Genomic DNA, 21,152 nt, shown 5'->3' on the forward strand with positions numbered 1-21,152 from the left:
TTTGGGAGTGATTCCATAGTTGTTGATTGGTTCAAATAATTGATGTATCCCTTGTTGTTTGCACCAATAATGTTTACTTTAAAGCTTGTGTGGTCTTTGGTTGGTAGATCATTTGAGACGGCATCCAGTCAGGAGAAACGAGAAAAGCTAACTCACAAGTTGTCGTTTTGACACTGGGTGCTCTAATCCGAACACACACCTCCTCATCACTGCCTCTGTGTGGTCGCTGACCTAAGAGTTCTAAGAGCCTCAGAGGTTGTTTTGTTTCTCTTTTTTTGGGGAGTGGCATCAGCATCTAGGGTGCTCCTAGCGGCAGCATTAACTGGCGTCTTGAAACTATTCTGGTTGAGTGTGAGAAGACTACGAATCATATTTTGGAATCTTATTTTCATATAGTAGATGGCTTTTAGTCTCTCCTCGACGTATCAGATTAGTTGATAACAAATACAATAACGTTTTACTATAGGTGGATCAAGATTACGTGACTTTTTTTATACACAATGTTTTGATTGTATGTGTTTTGTTTTCTTTTTTTAATTAAAAAAAATGGATTTAAAATGAAGTTGTTTTGGTCTGTTTACATGTTTTTTTTTCATTCATATTAAAATATGCCTAATTTTGAGTTAAAAAAACCAGAAATTATGAATTACTTTATCTTATAATTAAGATCAGAGGAACGTATGTTGATGCAGAATTACAGCCTGTTTCGTGTACGGAACCATCCATGTTATTTTTGGGCAATTTGGTTGACAGAAGCCCATATTTTTGATACAGATCTTTGAAAATGGGTCAAATTTGACCCAAGGACCACACAAGGGTTAAGAGCTGTTCACCAGCACTTTACTGAGTCATCTGTAGTCCTTATGGTCGTTGGGTCATAAACGTGCACTGAAGGCGAAGATTCAAAAGGTACAAAATACTGTGACTGTCTTGTAAACCTGACTGTACCATTTGCAACTGCATTAATGCACTGAAAGCTGGGGTGAGTCAGACGAGGAACAAACAAGGTTGAGCTGTGACGCACCATGCTCTGCCACACCTAGAAACTGCAGAGATGCTGGAGGATCATGGGAATTAAAATGGATCAATGCATATAGAGGTAAAGGTCACACACTAAAGGGGTGTAATGTGTGTACATACTGGTATTGAGAACAAATGTAGAAGAAAAGATCAGGTGTGTAAATGAGTTGTGCTATCACACAAAAAAAACTATTAAATGATTACTATAAATCAAACCTACTTTATTGGAATTCTTCAGTGCATATAATATTAAGTGATTAAAATGTGACATTAAAAATTGTTCACAAAGGTGGGAATAGCAGTGTGCAAATGCTCAGTTTGTGTATATATAGCTAGTATAGTACAGTGCTGCTGGTCTTTTTCATCAGATAATAGTGTGTATAGTTTATATAAAGCATTTAAGAACTGTAAACTATACCCATCAACCTTCACGAGACACCAAATAGAAAGCTCTCGAAATAATTTAGCATTTTTGTGCAAAAGTCCGAAGCAAAGAGGTGAAGCTCAGGCTTATGATGTAGGCTAACATACAAGCCGTCAGGACTTTTATAGTTAATACATTATTTCAAGTGTACTTGGCATATCTATATGGTTGTATAAAGGCTGAAAAAGCATGCAGGCTTTGCAATGAATAAACTGTTAAAGTACTAACATTATTACAACAGGCTGTTATTCTTACTAACTTGATTTCTTTCGTAAATGAATGCAATTCCCTTTAAAGTATAATTAAAATGTTAATATGTAGAGGATTGGCTGGAAACAGCAGCTCTTCAAAACCAAACCGGCCTGATTGAAAGTTAACTTGTGACGCATTCACAGAAAATTGAATGGAACAACCATTTTTTTTTAAGTGACATAAAATATATCCACTCACACCAACCATACAAATAAATGATCTAAACAGTGCTTTTCTGTATCATCCTATTATGCATGTGCATAACGTACAATACATATCAATTTCCAGTTTCCAAAGTATTCATCTTTGACCATTGTAAAGGTGCCTGTAATCGTTTTGTGTACTTTGCATGCCAATAATGTTCTCTTGGCACCAAGAAACTTACATACATCTTATTGAAAATAAAACTGTGACAGTGTAACTCAGACCTCCAAACCAAGAGTGGTTGTGTTATATTTATTAGCACAATAACACAACAATCTAAGCAACTAGATATCATAACAGGAATATTTTAATTTCACTAAAACTTTCACTGAAACAGTTCCATAACAATACACAACATACTACCCAAAGTCTTGAGATAGATACATCACTTCAAAGCTACATAGGGCACTACAGCACACGGTATTTCAGACGTCTTCAATATTTAGTTGGAGATTCACAATGTCAGAAACACTTTCATTACTCAACAACAGCTATGTGCATTTACATTGTGCTTCAGTCTCAGACTTAGTGTGAACGGCCCACATATCCTCACCTGTGCTTAAGTTGTTTTGTTTTTTTAATACTGAGAACATGTACTGTAGCTGCATACACAATGGACAAACACAGAGACAGAGTGCAATAACTGCTGGCTGCATCGCAGACTGCTTGAATAATTGAAATGTGCAGGAACATTTTTGCTCACAATGGCAGGCAAAACCCTGACAGAACACTCACTACGTCCATTACAACAAACAAGTGTCACCATGTATTACGCACTGGAAGTCTATTCAACCTGTTGGAAATGTGGGGGGGGAAACAGAATTAAACATGCTCTTTCCATTTTCAGCAGAAAGAACAGAACAGCCAAGGCTTTATTCATAATATCACCATGAGGTAAAGTCTTGTCATGTTTCTCTGAATAGGAGAATTGGTTTGATAAAATGCAGGGTGAATACAGATTCAGAGATATGGCCACAACTACTGGTTTGATACTTATAGCACTAATAGCAAAAATATTACAATGCAAAAGCACAACTGAACACTTACTATCACCAGTTTGGTTTAATATTCCAAGGGGCTGTGGGAAAATTATGAAAGGAGGAGAGGATTTTTGACTGAAGTTAGGTGGGGGGTCTGATGTTTTAGGGAGAGCACGGGAGGGTCTTTTTTCTCATCCAAAATGTATATCTTTTAGCTTTTCTTTGCAGTGTAGTTGCCTAAATAAGCTTTTAATATTCAAACAAAACATGTAAGGCTCCCAAAACATTTGACTTAATTATGAGAGAGTGGGTCCAACAAGAAAACATATTTTTCTGCCCAAGTTTAAACAGTTTTTCAGTGATTTCTGATCAGAATTTATAGAATCACAATTTCTTAACAACCCTCAGGAGGGCAAGATGAGGATCAGCCCCTCCCCCCCCCCCTCACTACCTTAATCATTTTCGTACAGACCTTAATGGAACTGAACCACAATCTCTTGTTTCCACCTTTGACATTAGAGGAGCGGTTTACATTCACAAATATAAAACTTACGATATCATGGAAATACCACAGCAAATTTAATCTAATCTAATGTATGCCTTCACTAAATGGTGTCCTATTTCTATACAGTGAATACAGGTAGCCTATTAGTCACACACTAACATGTACTCCACAGAGACTGATGATTCACAAAACAGATATATGGGGTTTTTAACCCCTCAGAAACGATAAGGAATTATCATTATTCAAACTTTAACCAAATCAAGATTTATGCTGCCAACATGTAGTATGTTTTTATATGATGGAGAATTGTATCTTCAAGTCTTAGAGAACTGTCACTTTACTAAATTCTGGTATAGAGCCTTGCCAAAGCTGAGCTGAAACAGCCGTAAACACAATCCCTCTATATGTCAATGAAATCCTCTCTACGAGATCTCTGAAAAGTAAGCTCTTAGCCTTTCTTTCCTTTTCAAAAGTGTTCATCTTGAAAGGGTGACATGCTTTGCCTCCGGACCCCTTTCAGTTCTGACCTTTGATGATCGTTCGTGTCATAAGCAGGAGGGGTTTCAAAGCATCAAACAACACTGCGCCCATGGTTGCCTGTTGTTGTCAAAACTTCCATTTGTGCCTCTGCTTGCAGAGCACCATGCTGAAAGCAGCCCACATGCCTCCCTGTGGGCATGTCACTGTAGCTACACCAGGCCAGTCTGCATGTGGACATGCAGCGGGTAGGGGTGGTAGACAAGTGGGGGCTGGGCCTGGGGGATGAAGTAGCTGCTGTAAATCGGCTCTGTCATGTATGGAGCCGGCTGATAGAAACAGGTGACGTTGGCCGTGTTGGGGATGGCGTTCTGCTCGCCCAGCACCCTCAGAGCCAGGACTGTGATCATGTTGAGCGTCTGTCTCCTCTCGTGTCCCATCAAACACACCGTGCTCTCGTCTATCACACGCCGCAGGGTCATCAGGTAGTCGTACTTGCTCGTCTCCTCGTTGCCAATGAAGTGGCACTGCAAGTAGGCCTCGATCTTACGCTGCTGCTCGCTCACGTCAGGAAAGTCGATGAAGAAGCGGGAGCACATGTAGCGCTCCAAGGACTTGATCTCTGTCTCGCTAGCTGGTCGGAAGTTCCTCACCAGCAGGTCGCTGTATTTTAGCAGGCCCCCTCCTCGGATCTCCTCTGGGTTGTGGGTGGCAATGAGGCGGTGGCGGAGTTGGTCCATCGCCAGTTCAAAGTCTCCGTACATGCACTCTGCTTCAACAGTGATTGTGGGCTCCCCTGCTGCCCCGGCCCATGAGCTTGCCCCGCACCTGTTTGGGACAGTGTCGGCCAGCTCGGGTGTTTGCTCATTGATCTGAGGCTGTACATGTGCTGCATGTGTGTGGCTTTGAGTCTCTGAATCAGGAGGCTTCTTCGAGTGTTTTGGCTTAACAGTTAGTTCCACGCTTTCATTCGAGCCAGTCCCATCCTGAAGTGTACTGGCTGGACTGCACGTGGGAGCTGGAAGGGTGTCTAAGGTCTCTGGCTTGGAGGCTGGAACATTTGAGCCATGATCTTGATCGCTGTCCAGTAAAGGAGGCTTTGGCTGAAGTGGTTTGGGTATTTCTATGGGTGGGAACAGCTGCGTCGTAAGACCTGACAAATCAGTCAGTAAAGACCATTTCTCCGGCATACTGATCTTCTTCCTTGACATTTTCCTTTGTAATTTTGGTGAAGGGCAATAATCTGGTACAATGTCCTGTGATGTGCTGCACGTTTTCTTAGCTGGAGGAGGAAAGGAAAATTCAAGATGTGAATCTTGTGCGCTTGAGGTACTCTCAGTCCTGCAGATTACAGAGTCAACTTTGAACTGAGTAATTTCTGCACAATGGACTTTTTCCTGTTGAGCTGACTTGTCTGCTGGTTGGGAAGCTTGTGACTCAGACAGCTCTTCATTACTCTGTGGCTTCAAACATGCATGTGTTATCAGTGGATCCCTGACATCTGTTAATAAAGCTTTAGGAGATGAAACTAGAGGATAATCACTGTGAAACTGGCCTTTTTCTCCTCCATTTTTTTCACATATCTCAAACACAATGTCCTCCTCTGAATGAACATCCCCTATGCCATCCACTCCCACTTGTTGTAAGTTAATGCTCTCAGGTTTTAGCACCTCCTGTGCTTCGTGCTTTCCATCCACATGCTCAACCTTTGAAAGTGGAAGCTCTTTCTCAAGCACAGAAACATCTTCATCCTGGCCTGGACTTTCTCCGCTGGAGTCCTTTTCAATATCCGCTTCAACATCCCGAGGAATGCTTGATTTATTTTGCTCTTTGTTTTCATCCTCGTCGTCTCTTTTAGACAAATTCCCAGCATTCAATGCCAGCTTTCCTCCTTGTTTCCTTTCAGTCTCCCAGTAATACTCTAGCATACGGTCTAATATTATCTGGAAGGAGTCCACACTGAACTCAAACTGCCTTCGAAGGGAGCTGACAAATCTGAGCCCCACGGTTTTAGCTCTGTTGTTAGAAAGCGAGATAAGGCTCCATCTGTCGTGCTCGTTGAAAACTTTCACCATCTTTTGCACATAGGCCTCCTTCATTGTCAGGCAGGTGATCTTCCGTCTGTTAACTCCACAAGGAAGGAGGTCTCGTAGGCTGCCCAACACTACCTCCTTTATCACCTGGAGGTCCTCCTGCCTGGGCAGCTCCACTCCAAAAATGATGTCTAAGTCTCTATAGCCCAGGCAGTTATCCCTCACCAGGACGTGGCTGGCAGTCGCGCCATTCAGCCGTATATCTTTCACCTGGATGTCTCTTTCGACCAGCCGATCCTTCACCACACGAATGATGTCTTTAGCTCTCACCTGCAGCGTGGGGAAATTCCCTCGCCCGTGGATGGGGATCACCTCAGTCAAGACCTTGTCCAGAGCCTGGATTTGCTCGAGGGTCAAGTTGTGGAACCTCTTCGCCGTTTGAAGCTCCATCATCCTCACCTGTGAAATAGAGGTCTGACAAACGTATAACATTGTGGCTCATGTGAGAAATAATGGCCAATGAAAGATTGAAGCAGTACAACAGAGTAAAAATATTTTGTTTTTTTATCTAAAAGAAGTTTTTTCTTAGAATAACATAATCAACTAGCCTTGCCCTTTTGTCTTCTGTGCAATATGCCATATACACATGTCAATATGCACACAAAGAAACCTTAATTTTTCTTTACACGTTGTCTGTATCATCCCAGCACCTTGTCTACATCCTTATCCTTCAGAATATTTCACACTCATTTGTCAACTTGAAAGTCTTGGCCTTCACAGATCTGGCATATGCTCTTTTGTTTTTCTCTGCTCCTGAAAGTTTTAAATGCACAAATGCAGTCAGTCAAACAAATATAATAACTGTGCTGAGGGGTTTTATCACCCTCATTCCTCTCTGATTGTAGTATGTGCTATGCTATCCGACATTGTTTATCAGCTAGATTTTAAACACAGTCACTGCTATGATTTTCTACAACATTTAGCATAAACGGCAGCAACAACTTTGCATCGTAACGTGGCAAAGTCAACTGAATGCTGAGTGCTGCACTGTAACTAATTGAACTTTCCCATGTTGAACTTCTCTGCGCACTTGCACAAGGTAATTCAACAAGCAACAGGTTTATCTGTGATATGGAAATAAAATATGTGCTCTCACATTTATTTCTCTAACAGATCTTGACAACTAAAAAGCTACAACATGTTGTCATGATAACAGATATTGGCTTCAACCAATCTAATCCAGAGAAAACATTTGTAAGATGACACTGATCAAATACATTCCTGTTATCAGCGTCAACAGCTGTTTCTCACGCGATTTTACTTTTACTCTCACTAGATAAACATTGTTGACATGTTAAAATGCCTCCATGATCATGTGCCTGTCTACTGGTTACAGGTGACTCCCTTGTCTGCCATTTGAATAATGTGACAACATTGTATTTGTAAGAGGGAAAAGATCACGTCATCAGTAATGAACGCTGACTCTGTTACTGAGGCAAATTTTTTTAGGACCTTCATATAAACCTTTATGACAACATTAGGGTTAAGGGATTAGTTAAGGATCATCAGGGTCTTTTCCATCCATTATAATGCATACAATAAAAGATACTAAACTTGTTATAAAGAACTTTTAATTTTCCACTTTCAGATTTTCTTTTTAAATTTCTAAAAAGGAGAAGGAGGTTGAAGTTCAACATTTCTTACTAGATTTTTTTATGTTAGGAAATTTAGCTTATTAAATTTTTGCCACTGGTTCCGCTATTTTTCATTTATTTTTCCGCTGCTTTACCAAAATAATTCTAGCAGATACATTTTCTCTCCAAATTAAGTCAAAATCTGGCAAAGCAAGACTAGTCAAAATCAAGCCAGTTGGATATGAAATGTAATGTTTGAATTAGTTGAATTAGTGCAATTTCCTAAAGCCTGACAGAAAATTTGAAGATGCACCAAATTATTATTATTATTATTATTATTATACTCACTCTGTGTAAAATATTTCAGATGGTTTCTATTAACATTGTTATATTACACAAAAGAAATGCTATTTAAATGTAATTACTTAATCAGAAATTGATACCAGGTTGTTCTTATGTTGTTGTTTTTAGTAATTAATCTGATATTATTATTTATTTTTTAGATTTACTTTGGATAAAGATAGAGAATAGCATAACTGTCGTGCTTAATAAATTAAATTCATAGCCAGAGCTTAATGTAAATACTTTCAAAATGTGTTTTATATCAGTGAACAAATTGGTAAACGTGTTGATTTTATTTAGTTTTCAAGCTGTCCTGGTCATTTGATGTGCTGTAAACAGCACTTCATCATCTGTTGCATAGTGTGCGAAAAGCCCACTGCATCCTCAGCCTTGGTTAGTATTTGACGGTCATCAGTGTAAATGCAGTCAGTGGCAGTAACTCGGAACACAGGGAAGCATGGCCTACAGCAGCCTCTAGTGAATCTCAGGGGGTACATCAGCTAGGTCCTGCAGCAGGACTGCTCCTCTGCCACTTGGCTTCTTTATAGATAAGACTAGGCTATATGAGTCATACAGCCCCTGAATGAAACATCACTCACTCCTGTACGCAAAAAAACGACACAAAATGCAAAATTTAAGGTGGTGTTTAGGGTTGTGAAATTCATAAAATATTGAATCAGTCAGCCTAAACCTAAATGGATTATAGCATATAAGAGAATGTTTTATTCAGCCTATAGATTGTCGTGATCTGGAGGCATGCATAGCCTATTGGTGGACATTTTTTAAATACTATATGACCAACAACATTTTGCACAGGCCACTTTTGATCTTTAATGTTTAAACTCATAATGTTGCACATGTATCAACTAAATCACCACTTAGCTAGCTAGTTCAAAATTATCTCAGCATCTTTATAAGTAGCCTATATAGTATATTATGGTGCATTTAAATACTCGTCACAATACATAGATGCAGGTCACAAGTTGCCAGCCGGTCTGCAAATGAACAGGCTAATATTTAGGGGCAATGTAGGCTACTGGAGGAAACCAGTAACGTTAACTGCGTTTTACCAATGAGACACAACAAAAGGACAGCCGTATTTCAAAAACTCACCTGTATTGTGGCCAATTTAAAATGGAAAGTAAAGCCAGAGTAGCAACACAAGAAAAGCAAAAAAACAAACAAAACAACACCACTCGACCCCGTTGAAGAGGTTGATGCTGAAGTTAACACGGACAGTTTCCTCTCAGCGCAGGAGCACTGTTTCCATGGCAATCAGGCGTCACGATATTTACGGAAAATCACGACGCTCGGTCTCTCTATCTAACTAGCAAGTGACAACCACTCAAGTTTGAAACAAACAAGGTATCTTAGGGCCACCCAAACGAATCTGAACAGTTCGATAAAGTTTGACTTTTATTGGAGGAGCACACCGTTGTGTTAGGTTTAACTACCGGCGTGCCACCGCACTGGCCGAGCTGTTGCGGGATGAACATCACATCAGACGGGGTGAGTCATCCCCTCTCCCCGCCGTGATCCACACCGTGAATCTAATCATCGATCAACCGCTTTCACCGCCCATTTAGCTACTCCATCGGTACAACGCCACATCCACTTTTTATCTGACCGTATTCACACCACTAACAATACAGGCATTTTAAAACATTAAAAGTATTAGCTTATGTCAACGGCTAGTTTTTTTCTTTTTCATTCGTATTTTGTGAGGAGGATGGGGACACACCTCCCTCGTGACGTCGCATGGAATACCGCCACCACGTGACGCTGACGTCATTCATATTTTGGTAAAACATCAGGAAGTGCGGAAGAAGGCGACCGAAACTCGAAAGGCTGAAGTTTCACTGACAAGTTTTGCTTTATTTAACTACTCTTTTGGGGACTGTCCGTAAGGATTTCATATTGTTATTGTTGGATTCGCTAAAAGTCGCCTCAAGATGCCGAACATGGAAAGTATCCTTTTAAAAACAGCGACGAGAAAAGGACGTAAGACTGTGGTGTAACGTTAAGACCGAAAATAACAACATGGCGAGATTTAACGTTATATGTGTGACAGACCCCTCAACAATTGCTAAGTAGGTCAGATATTCAACTAAGGCACAAATGCTGTCTTATTATATAACCTGAACATGTCATAGTCAATTCCAGCCGTCGTAAAATGGGACAGAAGGCCTTGGAAGCTTCATTGCTAAGGAAACCTACATTTAAAATGTAACGTTAGAGTATATAACGTTAGCTCCGTACGGACATAACGTTACGTTTGCGTCTTAAATACAGCTGTGATAAATGTGTTAATTTTAAATACTAGATTAAATGCCAGAAACGTTAAACCTATGGGAAGAAAATAGGAACATAGAGCCACGGTTGGATTACTAATCGAGCAAACAGGTAACTGCCGATCCATTTTTTCAGAAAGGGACAAAACATAGTATAGTCTTGATTAAATGCATTTTCACCAATTATTAACAGGATCTGAGTTGAATACATAACAAATGGGAACAGAGATTTAGAGACATTATACATATATGTCAAGACCTCCCACTGCTATTTCCTCTTGCAACACTGACACAAAACAGTTATCAAAGGTTGCTTGTTGTTGTTGTTGTGTTCTTCTTTAACCTCGTATTACAGAACAGCTCTTCAATTTAAAGTTTGCTGCTAAAGAACTCCAAAGAAATTCCAAGAAATGTGACAAAGAGGAAAAAGCAGAGAAGAATAAAGTTAAGAAAGTAAGTTGCACTTCTGAAGCTGGTCATCAAGATAGCACATTATGATGTTATGATGTTTTACGGAACCACCTTATTTTGTGTTGTTTCTAGGCCATCCAGAAGGGGAATATGGAAGTGGCGAGGATCCATGCAGAGAACGCCATAAGACAGAAGAACCAGTCTGTGAACTTCCTGAGGATGAGTGCTCGGATAGATGCAGTGGCTGCGAGGGTCCAAACTGCAGTTACAATGAACCAGGTACATTGAATACTGGGTCACTGCATATTAGTCTATATATCAACTATGTCCCACTTCTGGGATTATTCAGGTGCCACCGGAAATTCCGCTTGATGTCCCTTATTTTTAGCTGGATGTCCATCTCCTTCCGCTTTCTTTGTGTTGGCATTTTAAACTCCTTCCGATTTATGAGGACTATGGTTAACTGCTCCTCAGATCTCTGCAGGGTTAATCCAGACAGCTAGCTAGACTATCTGTCCAATCTGAGTTATCTGTTGCACAACTAAAACAACCTTTGAACGAGCACATGTTCCACCAAAACAAGTTCCTTTGCAAGGCTATTTTGCAGAGGCCCCGTCATTGTGTCCGGGGCTTAGCGCCGGACACAATACGCGATTGTGATTGGTTTAAAGAACTGCCAATAAACCAGGGCACGTTTTTCTTCCATCCTGGAATGCTGTGTAGAGGAGGGTCTGGCAATGCGAGACTACTGCATACCGTTATAGGCCTTGGAAATCAGTTACAGGCTGAAGATTGCCAATTCAGGATTAAGAAAGCTTGTTTGTTGTCATTTTAGTGATGGTGTTTTTATTTCACAGGTCACAAAATCTATGGCTGGAGTGGTGAAAGGCATGGATGCCACTCTGAAGAGTATGAATCTGGAAAAGGTAGAGTCATTTAAACGTGAAATGAAATTGTCTTCCAATTTTCTTTTTAGGAAAAACAATATAACTGCCATAACAGAAGTTGATAACAAACTCATCAGAGTTATAAAACAATGTCTCAAACACTTGATGTGTTTTTTGTTGTTGTTTTTTTTTAGATTTCAGGTCTCATGGACAAATTTGAGCACCAGTTTGAAACTCTGGATGTTCAGACAGCCCATATGGAGGACACTATGAGCAGCACAACAACACTCACGACACCGCAGGTACATGTCTTTGCTGTACACTTAGATTCTTTCTTGTCGTGTTTTTTAAAGACAAACACATTCACCGTAAATGTAATGTGTGTTTTCAGAATCAAGTGGAATCATTGATGCATCAACTGGCTGATGAAGCAGGGTAACCTTTCATTCCTTGTCTCAACATTTCTCTGTGAAATTATGTTAAATCACATATATAGGTGTATGGTGTGCATTCTTAGAGTACAGGCCTAGGCTGAAGCGTACATGGTGGTTATTTCGAAGAATTTGATAGGTATTAACGGTATTAACATTTTGATTATAATGAATATTTTAGACAGTATTATTTAGTATAATGTGAGCAAAGACGTTGTGTTTGTAATCTAAAAATAAGGTTTGAATGTCGGTGTGTGCGTCATGTTTAGGTTGGACCTGAACATGGAGCTCCCTCAGGGAACCACAGGATCAGTGGGTACCAGCGTGGCCTCTGCAGAACAGGTACAGTACATATGCACACTTGGTGTTAAAATAGTTTCTTATCTGGCACAGATAAACTGAAATGTTTTTAATTTAAAAGTTAAAATAAACCTGATTGCTTGTAGCAATGCAAATTAAGGGTTTATCACATATATTAAGTGACAAAGACACAGGAAATGTGATTACAGCAGAGAAATTTTAACATTTAAGGCGGTGTCACATTAGTGTCCAAATTTCTGCTAATGATACCGTGTATTTGTCAATTGACAATTGATGTATTGACTTTCAAAGTGGATTGTCCAAATAACCCTGATTTTTCTCTCATCTTCCCTCACTAATGCCTGTGTTTGCTCTCTCTTGTCCAAAGGATGAACTGTCTAATAGGCTCGCCAAACTTCGAGATCAAATGTGAGGCACAACTGCAGTGGACTGGCACCGTCATGAAGAGCCCCAGAACACTACCTGAATATTACTCCCAAACACATTTTCATTTACATGTCTTTTCTTCTCTTTACATCTCCTGTATCTCTGTCGAGGAGCTACTGTATCATCTTTTTGGGGATAATGTCCTTTGTTGGTTGTGTGTTAATAATAACCGTTGGATTCTGTAAACTTACAGAGATGTTAGATATGGAAAATGTATATATTTCTTGAATATACATATTTACCCATGAGGAAGATCTAATGTAACCTTATTGTTTAATATGTATACTTAAGAACTTTATTCATTTTTTTTTAAAATATTGAGTGTAGCAGTTATTACCCTGTATTTATAGGCCAAGGATGTTTTGGACTGGATAACATATATGTGTTTTCTCTTCTTCATTTCGGAGTGTGAAAGACCTTCACGTTTACTTTTGAGCTGACTTTGTTCAAATTTGTTGCTTTTGACTTCTGAGGAATATTTGAAGAAGATACTGGATGATTAGCCTCTGCGTTTATCTTCAGTATTTTCATTATCATTTGGTAAGGGGTAACAGTGTGGGGATTGCGTACAGTAAACAATAAAGTTTTATAATACTTTTATCTCTTTGCTTTAAAAAAAATGTTTAATCATTGTTAGTCATTCCATATCAATTTCTTTTTCATCTATAGTAAAATGTCCATTTTGAAAATGAACTGCAAAACCAAGTCACATACTTTATATCCTTGGTAGAAATGGCAGTGTGTTTTTGTTATCGGTGCTTCCAGCTGTCGGGCTGAACAAGAGACAAAGGGTCTCATTTATCAACAAAATTTAGGTGCTGATATTTTTAGAAAATATATGCAATTTAGCTAATGCGTATCCTCAGACAACCAAAAGAAAAAACGTCATAGACTAAAAGTGTATCGAGTACTAAGCATTCATAAGAGGTTTTGTCAGAAATTCAGTGCAACAATACAAAGGACCCTAATATAATGTAATATAATCATATAAACGATGACAATTAGTCTTTCAGGTGTGCCTTAAGGAGCTCTCCTTGCTTTAGTGTATTATTTCTGGCAATGTCATTGCCAGCGACTTCTTTCATTTGCCCATCAACCCAAAGAAGACGAGTGGTCCAAATTAGCTGCTCTCTGTCTTTGCCAAGTCTTAATGCCTGATTCAGATTTTTTGCTCAGATCCGATTTTTTGTTTGGCTGTTCACATTACCTTTTAAAATGTGGCCTATATCAGATTCCAGTGTGAACTGTTTTGGTTTTGAACTGACCCGCATGCGCAAAAGAACAATAACAATGACATCAGACGCAGCACGCTGTTGCACTAAAGTTAGGGAGGTTATGGAGGAAGTCAGCATTTTTATTTATTATTCAGCTTTTATTTTTTTATTTTGTATTAAAATGTTTTTGCAATGGCAGCCATGCGCAGGTGCTGAGGAGGAGAAGACTAAAGAGAAAGAGAGACAAATTTGCGGGGTTATGGCTGCAGCTTCACTAAAGAGGTGTGCGTGACCGTGCGGCCAATTTGCACGTCAGGAGCGCTACGGGCTTCCACCACTCTGGCTTCGCCCTCGCACACGCCGGCTTTCACTTTCATTGCACCACGGCTTGCGAGCGCGTTAAACTCCTTGGTCCGTGTTTACAGGCGGGTCGGAGGGGGATGGTCGCCAACATCACCTTTTTACGTGAGCCGATCCCCGCCCTGGCGATGCGACGCGCGGTTGGGTAACAATGAGGACAGTCCGCCCCGGTTAACAGCCGCACTGGAAACAGGGGGCCCCGCCCCTCCCCGCGGGGAGAGTGGGCGCAACGAGGGTTTTTGAGGTAAAAGTCACATCAAATCCGCCTTGGCTGTTCACACTGCGGTCGCATTGAAAAAAATCAGATCTGGGTCGGATTCAGGACCACATGTGGAAGTGGCCTGAATCTGATCTGAAAAAATCAGATCTGGGCTAGATTTGAGTGTGCAAACTACTTCTGAAAAAGCCTGACCTGGTCACTTGACCCCAAAAAATCGGATTTGGACCACTTTGGCCTGCAGTCTGAACGTAGCCTTAGTCCCACTTAGTAATCACAGTTCCTTTCAAGAGGAAGTCCTTACAAACCATTTTTTTATTAAATTGTATGCTCCACTGCATGCAGATGAACTCAGAACTAATCCATCACTGTGGGCTCTAAAACAGTTATGTGTAAGAAAAACATACTGTCTTCAGCTGAGCCACGTTCAGTAACAGATATATCAAATTTGGGAAGATTGCCATCCTATTTGGTTATTAAAGTGTACCGTGGTCATGGTATTAAATGAAAGATTGCGTTTGAGTTACAAAAGCTGTAACTCATGGATGTAGTGAGAAAGCTGGGTATGGACGGAGTCAATGTTACTAATGCGCATGAGCAGTAGGCCGCACAACTCGGAAACAAACCCAGAAGCTTTTTTTTTTACCTTTTACAGCAATGGCTTATTCAAATTACATTAAAAGTGAGTAGGGGCTATCTTTGAGTCCAATAACAACATTCATAGTGGGGGTGCTTTAACATTATTATTATTATACATCCATGGCTTAAACCCAACCCCTCCATAATCATGACGTTAACTGCCCTCTAGTGCCCACTGCGAGAAACTGCAACACAACATTATCTTGAACATTGAACGAAGAAACGTGTTTATTGCACACTATGGATCATTGAATTGAAGAAAGCAGCTTTGCTAGCAAGTCATTAAACATAAGGTGAAAAAGAAAACGACTTACTGTAATTACTTTGCTAGAGACACAAAATGTGTTATAAATTATTTTTAGGCTACTTTATCATAAAGTAAACCATTGTCAACCACTAAATTAGAATCTACAGGAAGAGAAATTCAACGTAACTATTTAATTGTCTATATAATTATTAATTTGTTCTTTTTATTTCTGAAAATAACTTGAATGTGCCTATGAACGCAAAATGACACAAAGAATCAAGTGGGTTTTACAAGGATGGTGAATGCAACCCTTTCAAATACCTTCAATAGGTTCTTGCAATTAAATACCATACTGTTAGTAGTAACACATGCAGTATGCTTTACATTTAAATTTAAATGTACTAGTAGTACATACTAGGGCTGCCACCTTTTAGTCGATTAGTCGACTAATCGGTCGTTTTGGTCTTAGTCGACTAAGATTTCTTTAGTCGATTAGTCATTTTTTATGCTTATTCATGCTTAATTACTTATTTCCAAGAAACTTCTGAGCACATTTATGGTAAACACAAGATTTAAAGTGGTGCTTTTGCAGGATTAATTGTGGAGAAACTCAGTTTTACAGATGGTTAATTAACTACATTTATATTGTGCTTTTCTAGTCTTAACCACCTCTCAAAGCGCACAGCTCTGTCAATTAAATCAACTAATTGATTAGTCGACAAAATCCTATAAGTGTTAGTCGACTAAGAATTTCTTTAGTCGAGGACAGCCCTAGTACATACTAAAACTATTTTCGACATGAATCTGTGTGTGTCCTGAACGCAACCTAAGAACGGAGCGGAATCTGTTGGCGAGAAAACCCCCTTCGTCTTCTCATGTGACTCTGGCGTAAACAGGAAGCAGCTGATCTTGACTTCACTGCTGCTTCTACCAGTAATGTAACGTTATAGAACTGTATTCTTAAAAACAAATCCAAAATATAGGCTAAAATTGCTTGAATTCGAGTAACCGTTCTACCTTGTCGCTGTAAGTAGACGATACAGTACTGAGTTTTAACTTGGCTAGCTAAGGTTAGCCGTTTAGCTCGTCTAAGCAAGCTACTTGACTGTTTGTCGTGCTAGCTGACTTAGCATTAGCTTATGTGTTTCTTCGGAACAGTGAACAGAGTTTTAATGAAGTTAGTGAACCGTTTATATATTATTCTGTTTTGTGTCTAAGAAGCTCGTGCCTGGTGACACATGTTTGCCTTGTCATTTAAGCGTTTAAACGTGTCTTCAGTAGTAACATTTGCAGTTACGTTTGTTCTGCTTCAGGAGAGCCTAGTGACAAATAAGTGAAACATATTTGTGTTTGTTCTGCAGCTGAAGGAGAGCTGCTGCTTACACTGAATAAAGTCACCTGACTTGCAGCTCAGAGAAATACTCTACATCGTGTCTGCTGAGGGGGATGTCAAGCACAGCAATGAAGAAAAAGGTGAAACATTGACTTTGTCGCGTCACAAGTAGTGGTAACTTACTTTATATTCCGGTGGTTGTACTATACTTGAGTACTTACATTTCATGCATCTACCCAGTCTGTTTCATTTGGAGCTTTAGCTGTTTTCCAATTCCTTAAAATGATCATGGAAGATGTAACGTTAGTCCTTCCTGCCATGATAATGAAAACCCAGGACTTGTAAAACAATATTGTAGGGAAGTTCCCTCTTCTATTTGGCAAGTCCAGCACAAATGATCCTTTCCTCCATTCTCTAAATGACTTTGGTGATTTCAACAACCTGAGGAGAAGTTTACGTTTAACAGTCACTGACTTATAGACTTGGTGGTCTTTTGAAGGCCAGTTCTTACATTCTCTAATGTCAGTAGCTTTATGTGACAAATATTTTTGGCAAATCAAGCACATTGAATTAAGATAAAATGAAGGGATTTAAGTATTTCTGTGTTTGGAGGATTCTATGAAGCAACATTTCAGACCATTATGTAAGCAGATAAGATTTACAGAAAATATACATAAAATTAATAAACTATGTTAAAAAAAAAAATCATTTAATTTAAAGGCTTTTTGGTGTCAAACTATTCTTAGACTTCTAAGATGTTATGTACAAACCGTATATAGAATATGCTGCATTGTTACGGATTTAACTACCCTACAGAATATAAAGCAATTAAAATCAACTCTCTCGACTACCTACAATATAAAAAGTGTGCTTACATGTTAATGTGCTAATAAGATTATTAGCAAATTAATATATAATAACACTAACCGGGGTCATTCTGCTGCATAATGAGTACTTTTGCTTTTGATACTTTAAGTGAATGCAAGGATTTAACTTCACTGATGGTCTAAGCTGTTGTATTCGTGCTCTCAGGTGTTACTGATGGGGAAAAGTGGGTCTGGGAAGACCAGTATGAGATCAATCATCTTTGCCAATTACATAGCTCGAGACACACGCCGCCTTGGAGCTACAAGTAAGAGTACTTTAAAGAAAGATGCTAAATGCTAAATGTTTGATGCTGGGTGTCTAATTTCATCTATAAAACAATCATTTCATCCTTTGTTTGATGTAGTTGACGTAGAGCACTCCCATGTACGGTTTCTTGGCAATCTGGTTCTAAACCTGTGGGACTGTGGAGGGTAAAGCACACTTCATCATTATTTTCCATCTTTGGACCAGCTTTGACAATTTAAAGTCTTTCCACTAATCTGAAACCCCCTGTGAAACGGTGCTCTGTTCTCCCTTCACCCAACAGACAGGACACGTTTATGGAGAACTACTTCACCAGCCAGAGGGACAACATTTTCAGAAATGTAGAAGTGCTTATTTATGTATTTGACGTTGAGAGCCGTGAGCTGGAGAAAGACATGCACTACTACCAGTCTTGTCTGGAGGCCATCCTGCAGAACTCCCCCGACGCTAAAGTGTTCTGCCTCGTTCACAAAATGGATCTGGTGCAGGAAGATCAGAGAGATTTGGTAAGCTTAACTATTTTAATATTATTGTTGGTATGTGCACATGTGTTGTGCACAATAACATGCAGACAGTTTGACAACCATGTTAACAGTGTCACCAGAAACACTGGTGCTGCTGTCTTTTTTTTTTTTTTTTTTGGCACAATTGGTGCTCTTAGTGGTAGAACTTTATTAAAGAATTTCACCTGAATTTCACTCGTGATACCAGGGACGAAAATGTACCTCCTAACAAAAAAAAAAAAAAAGAGTACATAAATGAAATGATTGTATAACAACGTTTAAACTGTTTCTTTTGAAAGTATTAATAATCATGCTCAATAAGAATACCTATTAAATATAATAATGGTTGTTGTTAATTTACTAAAACTGTAATTGCTTCACTACATTCCATGTGACTGACTATCTTCAGTGTTTTTACAGATCTTTAAGGAGCGTGAAGAAGATCTGAAGAGACTGTCCAGACCTTTGGCTTGCACGTGCTTCAGGACATCAATCTGGGACGAAACCCTGTATAAGGTTGTGACATTTAACTGGTTGTATGTTCAGATGTTGGCTAATGAAGTTGACACTGTAAGAAACATGTTTTAATGTCTTCACAGGCCTGGTCTAGCATAGTGTACCAGCTCATCCCAAACGTCCAGCAGCTGGAGACGAACCTGAGAAATTTTGCGCAGATCATAGAGGCAGATGAAGTTCTTCTGTTTGAGAGAGCCACCTTCCTGGTGAGAGCAATTTCTTCCTCTGTCTCAACTGTGTCTGGGCAGAAAATCTGAATCTAGTAATGAATGTTTTTTTTTTTTTCATGGTGTTTTGTAAATGCAGGTGATCTCCCACTATCAGTGCAAAGAGCAGCGCGATGCTCACCGGTTTGAAAAGATCAGTAACATTATCAAACAGTTCAAACTCAGCTGTAGGTAAGTTCACTCTGCAGAAACATCAACTTCACTCCACACATCACCTACTAAATGTTTGGGATGTTTCTGATTTTTTTTTTTTTTATTCCAGTAAACTTGCAGCCTCTTTCCAAAGCATGGAAGTGAGGAACTCCAACTTTGCGGCCTTCATTGACGTCTTCACCTCCAACACATATGTCATGGTCATCATGTCAGACCCCTCCATTCGTAAGTAGTGAGGATGAACATTTATCCGCAAAGAATGGACAGTTAGGAAACCAAATCAGCATAATAAAAATCGGTGTCTCTTTTTTTTCTAGCATCTGCAGCCACTCTCATCAATATCCGTAATGCTAGGAAACACTTTGAGAAGTTGGAGCGGGTGGATGGACCCAAGCACAGCCTGCACATGCGAATGCGCTAGCCGGTGCATTTGTTCCAGTGGATACTCTCAGCCAATCAGTCCACAGACCGCAGCTGGCATGTTGCGGTCTTCCAGCTCCGAAACGTATGAGCAGCACTGTTTCCTCTATATCTTCACATTCAATCACAGTTATTACAGTTATTATAGAAATCATATTTTCTTTCTAATTTCTACAGTGATCATAGGTATCTTGAACAGCGATACATTCTGTTGGAATATTTGCCCTAACTCAACGTAATAAAGTAAAATGAATAGTTGTGTTTACTATGAAGGGGGCTACCTTTGCTGTCACACTTTGTCGTATACAGTAGATTTGTTCACTCCATGCAGTGGACCCTAGGGGTCTGGGGTTGTTGTCTTCAAATGATAAGCAGCAGTTTGTAAGCTATTACACTTTTAAAGTACGAACAATATAGTTATATTCAGAAAAATAAATGTGACGTGTTTTTTCTGCTTCAACATTTTGACACTGTTCACCACTTGATCAACATTTGGGAAAAAAAATGCCATATTTATGGCACATATGTTATGAACATATACAAATCAGTACATATTAACTTACTGTAAAAACACATTCTGCTCAGAGAGGGTTCATATTTCTTCACAGCAGTGTCCGTGTCCTTTTGACACTGCACCAGTTGGTGGGGGTGTGGGGGGTGGGGGTGGGGGTGTGTGGGACAGTTCAGTGCACCTGTTAAGCAATTTTTGTGAAGTCGACAGCAGTGTATGTTCAGATGGAGCAGAATGTTACAAGCACAACACAATCAATTAATTTCAGTGAATTTAACAATGTAACAAACAGCTAAGTGCTTGTAACTCTTTTGGTATCTGAATAAGCACTTAAAGTGTTCATATTATGCTCATTTTCATGTTCATAATTGTATTTAGAGGTTATACCAGAATAGGTTTACATGTTTAATTTTCAGAAAACACCATATTTTTGTTGTACTGCACATTGCTGCAGCTCCTCTTTTCACCCTGTGTGTTGAGCTCTCTGTTTTAGCTACAGAGTGAGGCATCGCACCTCTGTACCATCTTTGTTGGGAGTCGCACCTGCGCAGTGAGTACTGCTAGCTAGTCAGTTGCAGAGTATGAGGGAGTGCCACGCTAGCAGCTAGGCGAGCATTATAACATGTGTTACAAAGTGACGCACGTTTGTCACAGAAGTAAAGGCTGGACTACAATAGAGCTGTTGGTAGCAGTTTGTGAACAGTGTTTTCTCTGGAAGATGGTAAGTCCCTTTGGGGTGGACTTTGGGCTTTTTCACTTTGTAAACCTGTAATGTGCACAAAAAGATATATAACACAATAAAGGAAAGGGGAAAAGCCAAAAAGCACAATATGAGCACTTTAAAGCCTCTGAAAATGTGGCTTCAAAAATATAATTTTTCTCTATAACAAACATTCATGACTACATGAGAAATTATCAAGGTATAAACAGCTGTGATTGGTGAAAAGTATTTTGCTTTTGTTTTTAAAGTTGAGAGAGATTAATACTAATGAATACTGCTTTAATGGAATGCATGGGCTTCACACACAGCTTTACATTATTTG

General features: G+C 39.5%; 3 protein-coding genes across 4 annotated transcripts; 2 read left to right on the forward strand and 1 right to left on the reverse strand.

Annotated features, from left to right (window-relative positions):
- Positions 1 to 3,343: 3,343 nt before the first annotated feature.
- Positions 3,344 to 9,567, reverse strand: LOC114566899 (uncharacterized). Of its 2 annotated transcripts, none has more exons than XM_028595740.1 (2): positions 8,985 to 9,567; positions 3,344 to 6,354 (listed from the first exon to the last, which is right to left on the reverse strand). In XM_028595740.1, the coding sequence occupies exon 2, from the start codon at positions 6,346 to 6,348 to the stop codon at positions 4,075 to 4,077; it is 2,274 nt and encodes a 757-aa protein (XP_028451541.1). In that variant the 5' UTR covers positions 6,349 to 6,354; positions 8,985 to 9,567; the 3' UTR covers positions 3,344 to 4,074. The 2 variants fall into 2 exon arrangements, with proteins under 2 accessions (XP_028451541.1, XP_028451540.1); XM_028595739.1 differs by having other exon boundaries at positions 3,344 to 6,369.
- Positions 9,568 to 9,632: 65 nt separating this feature from the next.
- LOC114566900 (charged multivesicular body protein 1b) lies at positions 9,633 to 13,238 on the forward strand. The gene is made up of 8 exons (XM_028595741.1): positions 9,633 to 9,839; positions 10,518 to 10,615; positions 10,706 to 10,852; positions 11,431 to 11,499; positions 11,655 to 11,762; positions 11,852 to 11,895; positions 12,161 to 12,233; positions 12,580 to 13,238. Exons 1-8 carry the CDS (start codon positions 9,824 to 9,826, stop codon positions 12,622 to 12,624), a joined length of 600 nt encoding a protein of 199 aa, XP_028451542.1. The 5' UTR covers positions 9,633 to 9,823; the 3' UTR covers positions 12,625 to 13,238.
- Positions 13,239 to 16,101: 2,863 nt separating this feature from the next.
- On the forward strand, positions 16,102 to 20,058 carry rraga (Ras-related GTP binding A). Its single transcript, XM_028595258.1, has 10 exons — positions 16,102 to 16,341; positions 16,677 to 16,788; positions 17,681 to 17,780; positions 17,880 to 17,946; positions 18,063 to 18,285; positions 18,703 to 18,798; positions 18,882 to 19,004; positions 19,105 to 19,196; positions 19,288 to 19,403; positions 19,496 to 20,058. The coding sequence occupies exons 2-10, from the start codon at positions 16,762 to 16,764 to the stop codon at positions 19,597 to 19,599; spliced, it is 948 nt and encodes a 315-aa protein (XP_028451059.1). The 5' UTR covers positions 16,102 to 16,341; positions 16,677 to 16,761; the 3' UTR covers positions 19,600 to 20,058.
- Positions 20,059 to 21,152: the final 1,094 nt, after the last annotated feature.

The sequence above is a fragment of the Perca flavescens genome, chromosome 13 (assembly GCF_004354835.1).
Source record: "Perca flavescens isolate YP-PL-M2 chromosome 13, PFLA_1.0, whole genome shotgun sequence".
Classification (NCBI taxonomy): Eukaryota; Metazoa; Chordata; class Actinopteri; order Perciformes; family Percidae; genus Perca; species Perca flavescens.